Here is an 11,136-nt window from a genome sequence, read left to right on the forward strand (position 1 = left end):
GGATACAGCCCGGGATAGGGATACAGCCCGGGATAGGGATACAGCCTGGGATATAGACCGGGATATAGCCCGGGATAGGAATACAGCCCGGGATAGGGATATAGCCCGGGTTAGGGATACAGCCCAGGATACAGCCCGGGATAGGGATACAGCCCGGGATACAGCCCGGGATAGGGATACAGCCCCGGATACAGCCCGGGATAGGGATACAGTCTGGGATAGGGATACAGCCTGGTATAGGGGCTGGGATAGGGAGACAGCCCGGGATAGGGATACAGCCTGGCATACGGGCTGGGATAGGGATACAGCCCGGGAGCAGGATCCGGGCCGGGAAGTGTCATTGTCCCCGGGACAACTTGGCTGCAGGTCCCTCCCAGGGAATCCCATCCCGTTCCTTGCTGTGTGTGCGCCAGGGCTGGCTCTGACCGACTGAAAGGCACAGAATCAGAGGCTCCCAGACAGGGTGGGCTTCGGATACAGCCTGGTATAGGGGCTGGGATAGGGATACAGCCCGGGATAGGGATACAGCCTGGCATACGGGCTGGGATAGGGATACAGCCCGGGAGCAGGATCCGGGCCGGGAAGTGTCATTGTCCCCAGGACAACTTGGCTGCAGGTCCCTCCCAGGGAATCCCATCCCGTTCCTTGCTGTGTGTGCGCCAGGGCCGGCTCTGAACAACTGAAAGGCACAGAATCAGAGGCTCCCAGACCGGTTGGGCTTAGATAGAACCTTAAAGATAATAAATTCCAACCCCCCTGCATGGGCAGGGACACCTCCCACCAGCCCAGGCTGCTCCAAGCCCCATCCAACCTGCCCTTCAACACTGCCAGGGATGGGGCAGCCACAGCTTCCCTGGGCAACCTGGGCCAGGCTCTCACCACCCTCACACCAAAGACTTTCCTCCTAAATCTCCCCTCTTCCAGTTTTAATCCATCCCACCTCATCCCATCCCTCCCTGCCCTTGTCCCAAGTCCCTTCCCAGGAACCTTTTCAAGCCCCTCACGCTGTCACAACAGCCCAGTGTGCCAGAAAACCAGCTTGGAGATAAAACTGTAACTGTTTCGCCTACAGCCCAAGTCCCTGTTTTGTTTGTTGATCATTTGCAAGGCAAAAAAGGGGGGAAAAAAAGAAAGGTAAATACCATGGGTGGTTCAGGCAGTTCTGTACCAACTCTGTACAGAGCATTACTTATGCAGAATAAACCAAATCAAATGTCATTTAGGCAAAGGGAATGCATTTTACTAAGAAAATAGAAGACCAGAACACACATTTTCAATGGAGTTACAACATTATAAAGGAGAAAAAAAAAAACCCATCAGTTCAGGTTTAAATACAATCTCAGTCTCAGCTCAGACAGGGAGGGTCAAACTGTTCCCACAGCACTCCAGGAGACATTTCATTGGGTAAGGTAGATATGTTTCAGTTGGAAATAAATTTAAGTGGTGTTGACACTTCTTGACACCCTTCTGTGTCCGTGCAGACTTCAAAAGGACTTTTATTTTCATTAGAAAAACAACTGTTTAAAGGATGGGTAAATCCAAGGCAAAGGTACTCGGAGAGTTCGCGTGCAGGGATTGAAATGCTCACCACAGGGTTCCTGCACTGCCAGCCAACACTTGGGATGGGAGAGAGCTTTTCAGGTGAGCTGTAGCCATGGTCCAACTGTGCCACCAGGTGCTGTGTTCCTCAGGGACCATCTGGCTGTTGTTAGCACCTGTTCCTCTGGAGAAGGCTGCATCCTCACCCAGTTGGGAAGCGGTGGCGAGGTTTAAACCAGGCTGACTTCTCCTCATGGCTCACCCAGAACATCTGCAGGCTCTCCACACCACAGTCACGTGGATTTTGGGAGCAGGTAGGTAGGTCAAGGTAGATCCATACTGAATTAGATGTCCCTTCACCAGAGGCAACTGAATGAGTTTGCTCGAATCCCGCCATCAAGTGGGTGCAACGAGAGCTTTGCTCCAGATTTTCTCCTTGTTCTAATATTCAGTGTAACACCAGTCCCTGCCTATTCCATACAGCTGTTATGAAACAGGAGAGCAGCATACATCCTCTTCAAAAGAGTCCAAAAATGACAGTGGTTTTCTTAAACTCAGGAGCAGCTGAGACAGACTGTGAGTCCAAACTGTGCTGTGCTTACAGTCTGATCCAAGAACCTCACAGATCTTCCTCTACAGGAGGAGTCACTAAATATGGCCAGGAATGTAAAACTGAAAGGTGTTTTCACTTATCCTTCCAGCTGCTACCAAAGGGCTGTGAGAAGGAGTTATTTTACCCCCTCCTGCAAAACATTGTGCTGGAAAAAATACAGTCCACAGACACAAACCTACCACAGGAAACCTGTTGGACACTGATCTGCATGTGAAGTGTCACTTCATTTGGGCTTGGAAACCAAACACAAGGTCATGAAACATCCCTGCTCACAAACACAACCAAGAACTTCTACCAGGAGTCACATTTGGGGTTTCAAAATCTATCAGGCACAACATTTTAATAGTCTTCCTCCACGTGCCAATTGCTGGCACACGGGGATAGACTTCAGGAACATAAAAACCTTTGTGACATCTTTGACCAAGGTCACACATGTTTAACAAGGAAAAGCTGAGCTCCCCTTCTTCTCCTCCCTTAGACATTGCTCTACAAGGCTCAGTCCTGCTCCTGTTAAGGAAACAAGTCTTGAACCAGGAAAAGACTGAGCAACTGATCTCAGTGGGAGTTTTACATCCTCTGGGAAGTGTTCTGTGCATCCAGAATTGTATCCTCCCAGAAGAGACACAAAAGACAAGACTTCTGTATTATTGGGAGGGCAAAAGCCACCAGGGCTGTGTGAAGAGCTGGAACACTGGTCATGCTTTAGCTGACAGATTGTTTTTAAAGAACAGTGTCAGCTTAACTTTCACTATGTGACCTTAGAAAACGCATCCTGCTGAGAACTTTTTCCCTCTCCATAGCAGGTGAAGAGAATTTTCTGTCTGGATCAAGATCAGGAAATGCTTTTGAATAAGCCAGCAAATAGGAAAAAAACCAAACAGGTTAAGTAGGATATGAAAAATAGAGACTGTGGTTCCTTCCTAAGCAGCAAGACTAGGAGTTGTAATCATTCAGAGATGAATTAGATCTGAAGAATACACAAAACTGAAGATGTAGGTATGTATTTGATTTTTTAAAAAAATACATCTGAAAAAGGTGAAAGGGAGAGTGAAATGCACTTAGAACTAACCAGCTGACATGTAACCTGTTGCTAATGGCAAACAGTGACTACCCATGAAAGGTCAAATCCCTCCGTGCTGCTATTGCAAGTTAGAGATGAGCCACAGAACCTGAAGTACATCCACAGGTGTGTACGGAGAGGTCAAGTCTAACTGGTACCACTGAGCTGCTCTAACTGGGAAGGGTAGAGAGACAAAGTGAGGCCTTTTCTACTCTGGAGCTCCCAAAACATCCAGAGCCCCTCCAGGGCAGGGCTGGAGCTGCAGCCTCCCAGTGGGTTCAAGCCTGTTTTTTCCTCACTTGTGCACTGGGATTTCCAGTAGAATTCCACAGGAACATTTGCACTTGGGAAAATCCCACTTGCCAGCCAGTTCTGAACAATCAATCCCTCTTGCCATCTGCTTAAAGCCAGCAGGGAAGGGAAAGGAAAGGACTGCACTTCACCAACCAAGCCCTGGAATTTCCTGCATGGGAGTTCCCTTTGGGAACCAAAACCCACTCTCAACTGCAGCAGCAGGTGAAACTATTTTCCCAAGTGCCAGCTTTTCCTGAGTACTTATCAATGCCCACTGATTCTGAACCACAACTGCACTTCTTGCCTGAAAAATAAAATCATAATGATGCTGAAGAGATGGAGACAGACCTTTATTTTGTAACATTTAGGGACCAACTGCCCTGCCTCTGTGATCATGCTCAGTCAGGACACAAGATCAGTGCATGGAGTGTTTTTATTACTCATCTGCCTAATTAGGAAGTTGGCAGAAGTGAGGAATTGTGCATTCCCAAGGTATTGGAATCCAGGGATGCAGAACTCCCACTGGCACCACTGCAACAGGCTTCTGCTAAAAGGTGAATTGGCAGAAGGTAAAAATCATTTGCACACTAAATAAATAACTTCTCAAGGAGATCAACAATTTAAATACAATAAAAACCAGGCATAGCAAAAATAAAAGGGGGGGGGGGGGAAAAAAGCATTCTTTGTAAAAACATCTTATGTGTGTGTTGGTCTTTTTTGTACAAACACTTACATATACAAATTGCAAACCAGGTAGGTTGCCCAACTTGGCAAGGTAGCATTTGAAGCCCCACCAGGCAGCAAGTTACCACAGGTTGAACAAGCAGCTTTTTGCCCCACATCACTATTTTCTGTGTTTAAATAATCAGTCTTCTCTCCTTCTGTCCTTCCCAAAGAACACTGATCTTTTTGCTCTAACACATGAACACCATTTTAAAATCAGGTATTAGGCAGTAAGTGACAAAAACATCTTATGTGTGTGTTGGTCTTTTTTGTACAAACACTTACATATACAAATTGCAAACCAGGTAGGTTGCCCAACTTGGCAAGGTAGCATTTGAAGCCCCACCAGGCAGCAAGTTACCACAGGTTGAACAAGCAGCTTTTTGCCCCACATCACTATTTTCTGTGTTTAAATAATCAGTCTTCTCTCCTTCTGTCCTTCCCAAAGAACACTGATCTTTTTGCTCTAACACATGAACACCATTTTAAAATCAGGTATTAGGCAGTAAGTGACAAAGATCATGTCTAAGGAGGTGGAAAGACTATTTTCCTTGTTCTATTTTGGGCCTATTCTGTGGAGACTGTATTTTCCAATATAAATGAGGATATGAGAGAGGTGCTTGCCACGGATAAATCCTGAGCAAGCTTGACTTTGTCTCTTTGGATTCTGGCTTCAAGTTTGCCAGTATAGCCCTTTTACATCTCTCTCATTCCCTATTTTTGTCCTTTTTTGCCTCACTAAGAGAGCAGCACATCATTTCTGGCCCTGCCACACCACTGCTCCTGTTGCAGAGACCAGATTTAGAGATGTCACAGCCTGTCCCATGGCTGCATGTCCTTGCCTGCTAATACAAAGTAAGGGAGGGGACTCCATTTATAAAGAAATGCACTTCGTGGTATCTGTATCACTGCCAGGAAAAAGTCAACTCACTATTTTTTGTTTCCACACAGAACCCCTGACAAATTGAACCTGGAAAGAGAGTGAGGAAGATGAAGTGATTGACTCAGATGTGATTTTCCGAGTCTGCGCTCACTGTGCATGACCTGAGCTGAGGATCCTGGACTGAGACCACAAGGAACATGGTCAGACCCCTTGTAAATATGCATGTCAATAGCTGCCTGTAAACCATTTTCTACCTCAGCTTCACCAGCTGCCTCTGGGGGAGTTTGTTCCAAGTGCCAAAGGAGTCCACTTGGGAGCTTCTGAGTCAGCGATGCCATGAAAACATCACCCACAAGTCTTTTTTTTGGTGAGAACAAGGGTAAGCCAGGGAGAAAACAACTTGCTTAGGAGAAACAGAACCTGGACAAAAATCAAGCCATGAAACAAAGATCCTTTGGTACATCACCTTGGAGGCCACTGCAGATAATCTCCTTGTAAGATCTCTACAAGATTTCCCCAGATTACTTCAGATCCTGCCTTTCCACGATAGAATTTATTGTGCAACCCTTTGTTTTGAAAAGCTATTAAGTGATTAATATTCTTTTCAGGCTCCCCAAGGATAATTGTAACTAGTTCCTGTTTTTCCTGATACCAGACTTCACATGATGAAATACAAACATTGCTGCAGATTCCACATGTGCTCCTCAAAGCACAGGGGAAGAATCAGAGCAGCCAATGCCACAAGGAGGTCTGGACATCTTTAACCACCAGACAAAAGAGAAAGCCCATCAGAGTGTTAAATATGTCTTAAAGTGACTTTTTTTTTCTTTGGACAAAGGCTCTCTGGTGATGCCACAGTGTGACAATACTAGGACAATTAGAAGACTGATTATTAAAAGCAGAAAGAAATCATTCTGGAAATCAGCAGTGATGAGAGAGCTTTAGTTCACCATCAAACACAGGCAGCTAAAAACCATCATCCATGGTATTCTTCAGTGTGGGGCTGGCTCTGGGTTAGAAATGCAATGTCATTATTTGAATTACTTTGGGAGAGCTCTCTCATTCCTGTGACAGATGCCACCATCCACATCATTTGGGAGGAGGGCAGGGGGGGAAATAAATCTATGTCATGTGAAAAACAAGGTAGAACGGGGGGAAAAAAAAGACAACGCAGCGAGCGAAAATAAATTACACAACTCAAAGATCACGACTTCAATTGGTCTGAAAAAGGGATCCCTGCAGAGTAGAAGATGCTGCCTGAGGAGTGTGATCTTCTGATGCCTCAGTGAACTTTAGATTCAGGCCAGTCATACACATCTGGCATGAAGGACTCGTATTCATAGGACCAAACCTTGGAGCGAATGTAGCGGTTCTTGTCGGCGGGCTCCGGGTAATGGAAAGCCATGTTGTTGGCATACAAAAATTCCATCACCTGCAAAGTGAAATCACCAGGTGGTTTGTGCCTGTTAACTCCCTCCACACAACACCCAACCTTCTTTCACTCTGGTATATGTTTAGGACTCACAAACTGGATCAAAAGACAAACACCAAAGGCTTGTTAGGATTCCCGACCGCCTTTGGAAGCTGAATTTTGGAAGCCAAGGGAGGCTGATCCTGCTCCATCACCACCTCCAAACCAAAGCAACCAACAAACCCAAGAGTTTTCCAAGTGAAAGGCACAAGGAAATGGGAAACTTGGGCCCAAGCACCCAGTGTGGAAGGCTCATACAGGTTAATGTACACATGGCAACACTTTTAGAACAGTCCACTACTGTATTTCAGACTCACCTTGACAGCGATATAAATAGAAACTTCCCTGATATTAGACAGTGGAGGATAAAGTCTTCCCTGGGCAAGCTCTTCATCAGTCAACTGTTCTGCCAAGGCCTGAGTTAGAAAAACAAACAAGTTCTACTTCCTGCATCCAAATGGCACCAGCAGCACCCTAAAAGACCTGAGAGAAACAGCTTGCAGTGTTCGAACACTAGGAGAGCTGCCAAAGCACCAGGGCAAGGCAAAGTCCCCAAATTCTCCAAGGTCAACTCTACCCTCTGTGCCCACATCAGCAAATTCTGCTTCTAAACATTGAGCAAATCAAGAGCCTGGGTTGTTTTTTTTTGGAGGCTGAACTACTTGGAAGTGCTAAGAGCACAACATCCCTGCAGGACTGGCCATGTCTTTGATTCAGTGGTTATTCCAACATGAGAGGTGCTCCTGCCATGGTTGGGCAGGATGGGAGGCTGGAGGCCACGTGCATCTCTAACCCCACCACCAGGCTGGGGTGGGAGGAGAAGACAGACCAACAAGGCTGGGAGGAAATTTACACCTGGACAGATTTTCCTATTTGGATGTTTAGTTTCCGGATGAAAAAAATAATAATAATTTGCAGTGGAAGCTGATATTTTTCATAATTCTGTTTGATCAAAATCCACTTTTTTTTTTCATTGGGGAGGGATAAAACCAACAGAAAACAAAAAAAAAACCCACAGAGTTTCAGCAAGAGTTGAGAAACAACCCATCGTGTGATAGAATAGAGTTGGAAGGGATGTGAGAGCTTCTCTGGGCAACCTGGGCCAGGCTCTCACCACCCTCACACCAAAGAATTTCCTCCTCATGTCTCACCTCAATCTCCCCTCTTCCAGTTTTAATCCATCCCCCCTCATCCCATCCCTCCCTGCCCTTGTCCCAAGTCCCTCCCCAGCTTTCCTGGAGCCCCTTCAGGCACTGGAAGCTGCTCTAAGGTCTCCCTGGAGCCTTCTCTTCTCCAGGCTGAACACCCCAACTCTCCCAGCCTGGCTCCAGAGCAGAGCTGCTCCAGCCCTCCCAGCATCTCCATGGCCTCCTCTGGACTCTCTCCAGCAGCTCCATGTCCTTCCTGTGCTGGGGACCCCAGCCCTGGCCCCAGCCCTGCAGGGGGGTCTCAGCAGAGCAGAGCAGAGGGGACAATCCCCTCCCTGGCCCTGCTGGCCACGCTGCTGGGGATGCAGGACATGGGTGGGTTCTGGGCTCCAGCCCCCAGGGTGACAGATCAGGGGAATCTTCTCATCACCCAACACCCCCAAGGCCTTCTCCTCCAACATCATGTCAGAAGCCACAGCCTACTCTGCACCCACACTTACCTTAGCAGCCTCTAGGAAAACCTGATCACTAATATGTCTCACACTGCTGAGGATCACAGCCAGAGCCACACCTACAATAAAATGATTGCCAATTAGGGCCACAGTAGTTGCAAATACTAAGAAGCTGCCAATCAGCTCCTGAGTTCTTTTTCAAAATCTTCCCACAGCTTTCTCCACACATTCAAGTCACTCTTCCCATGTGTGCTAGAAGAAGTGGCTTTGGAGAAGGGGTTGGAGCTGAGCAGCTCAGGGAGGAAAGGGAGAGAAAAGGGAAAGCAGAGAAAGATTCCTAGTGCTCCTTTCATACCCTCACCTGTGCAGATGTAACTGCAAGAGGAATATATTTGGATTCATTTTCTTCTTCCCTCCCCAAAACCAACAAGAAGAACCCTTAATGCAGCAGCTTTCATAGACTCACAGACTGGTCTGATTTGGAAGGGGCCTCAAGGATCATCTAGTTCCAACCCCCAGCATGGGCAGGGACACCTCCCACCAGCCCAGGTTGCTCCAAGCCCCATCCAACCTGCCCTTCAACACTGCCAGGGATGGGGCAGCCACAGCTTCTCTGGGCACCCTGGGCCAGGCTCTCACCACCCTCACAACAAAGAATTTCCTCCTCATGTCTAGAACTTTTTTGTGTTCTTAGAAATACCCAGTTGGGTGAGCTCAGTGTGGGCATCTGTCCTTAAGTGACTTCCTCTCACTCATTCTTCTGGTTGAGTTCTCAGCTTTAAATGCTGGCAACACCTCTTCATACTGCTTCGTTAACTGTGCCCAGCGTAGCACAGGAACACAAGAAGAGGTGTTAAAAGCCTAGCCCAGATGAAAAAGATGACAATTTGTTACCTGGAAAAATATAAGCATTGTTTCCTTGGCCTGGTTTGAAGGTTCTCCCATCTTGCAGAGTCACCAGCTCAAAGGGACTGCCACTGGCAAACAGGCAACGGCCCTGTCAAACAGAGGGAAAACCCCAGTCAGGCACCTTCTGGAGAGCCAAATGTGTGGAGCAACATGGTCAGGATGAAATCCAGGGCCACCAGGGTCCTACAGCTCCCAGTCAGCTCTAGGCAGAGTCAGGAAGGGATCTGAGCACCAAGGCAAGAGGCCCTCCTGAACGCAGCTGGACTCAAGCACGTCCTTCCATCTCTTGCTGGCTCAATTCCTACAATCCCAGAATGACAACCACCAAACCCACCCTTCCCAGTAGGGCCTGGAAGAGACACAAGCATCAGGAAGCAGCCAAACATCTGGAAATGAAGAGGCCAGCACACCCACTGAACTGTGCAGCTTTCTAAGCAGCCCCTTTCTTCTATCATTCATCATTCTTGAAGACACAAATGTCTTCAAGGATCCACTCACACCCCAAATAAAGTACTTGTGTGTTATCAAAACCATAACCATGTATCAGGAACAGTGGCCAGAAGCCAAGACCCACCACTGTGGGGACTGTACAAAGACAGCTGAGTAATGGCAGCTTCCAAAAGGAGATGGCAACACAAGCACAGGAACCAAAGGTCACTTGTTTGCTGATGGGTGGGAGGGGGAAGGAGGGACTCCTGTGTCCCACTTGTATTGCTGAGGGCTCTGAGAGGAGTGAGTGATGCATCTTGCATGTTCTTCCTCTGGAAAGGCTTGTCAGCAGCACCAAATGTTAAAAGAAACCTAGAGTTTGGGAGTGTGGAATATCCCCTCCACATAAAGGACCCTTTCCTCAAGCATTGAAACTCCTGCAAGCAAAACATCTTGACTGGGTTTTTTTTTTTGAGTGCCAGGTTTAAAAACATGACTTTAAAACCTTCAAGGGTCCCCAGGATGACCACACATTGGAGACCAAATCACCAAAGAAGCTCAAGACTATGTTGGAATGTTAGGCTGACAACATCCTTTCTGTGCAGGGAGCAAAGCATGTGGATGCATTTAAGAACAAGACCTTAAAAAGAACCAACATTAAACCCCAGGAAATGAATCCCCAGGAAAAATCCACACCACACACAGTGGCAGAGGCCACTAAAGCATCGTCAGGCTTTTACAGGTGCCATCTAGTGGGAAAAAAAAACCAGGAGGAATAAAAGGTTAGTGAGGATATCTTGGTTTCCTTCCTGTTTTTCTAGTTTATCCTAAGATTTCACACTAGCCAGGATTAGGCTGTTCTGGGGGCCAGGAGACACATGGGGCTGACAGCTCTGATTCCTAATTGCCTGATAAATGTGGTTAATTGAGAAAGTAAATCAAGTCAGAGAGGATGTTCTAGGTAATGACTGTGTCTCGAAGGGCAAAATATTCTCCCTTTTGAAGGGCAAACTATGGGGAAACCTGAATACAGTTCAGAGCATTAAAGAGCATCAGGAAAAGAAACAGCAGATATGGAGAAAAGCCTAAAAGAGCCAGAAACATTTTAAAATTGATTAATAAGGATTGGAATAAAATTACACCCGTTCATCTGCTGAGCAGTAATATTTAATTGTCCAAATAACTCATGTCTATAAATAACAACTCATGGAAAATCATGAATAAAAGGGCATATAGATGCAAGAGAGGGAAAAAACCCACCCAGGTCCTCTCTCCATTTGGCACAAACTTTTACAATGACACTGCTCACAGAGCTCCTCCAGTGGAGATGTCACCACACCCCAGTCCAACCAGCACTGCCTTGCTTCTGCATCTGATAGAGACAACTACCCTGAGGTCCAACTCCTCAGGACTCAACATGCAGCCATGGAGCACTCTCCCCTTAAAACATCTGGGGTGCATTAAGAACAGTGTGGCCAGAAAGTCAAAGGAGGTTCTCCTGCCCCTCTGCTCTGCCCTGGTGAGGCCACATCTGGAGGACTGTGTCCAGTTCTGGGCTCCCCAGTTCCAGAGGGACAGGGATTTGCTGGGAAGAGTCCAAGGGAGGCTACAAGGA

The 11,136-nt window shown here is 47.1% G+C and overlaps 1 protein-coding gene across 1 annotated transcript in view; it reads right to left on the reverse strand.

The window, feature by feature from the left end:
- Nucleotides 1-6,394: 6,394 nt before the first annotated feature.
- ME2 (malic enzyme 2, NAD(+)-dependent, mitochondrial) overlaps nt 6,395-11,136 on the reverse strand; it is a 30,644-nt gene continuing 25,902 nt past the window's right edge. Inside the window, exons 12-15 of the mRNA XM_010008494.1 lie at nt 9,078-9,180; nt 8,232-8,302; nt 6,901-6,999; nt 6,395-6,544 (exon numbers count right to left, since the gene is read on the reverse strand). Of these exons, the coding sequence (XP_010006796.1) occupies nt 6,395-6,544; nt 6,901-6,999; nt 8,232-8,302; nt 9,078-9,180 (423 nt within the window). The remainder of the gene's footprint in view (nt 6,545-6,900; nt 7,000-8,231; nt 8,303-9,077; nt 9,181-11,136) is intronic.

Source organism: Chaetura pelagica, unplaced genomic scaffold (genome assembly GCF_000747805.2).
Source record: "Chaetura pelagica isolate M959 unplaced genomic scaffold, ChaPel_1.0 scaffold182, whole genome shotgun sequence".
Classification (NCBI taxonomy): domain Eukaryota; kingdom Metazoa; phylum Chordata; class Aves; order Apodiformes; family Apodidae; genus Chaetura; species Chaetura pelagica.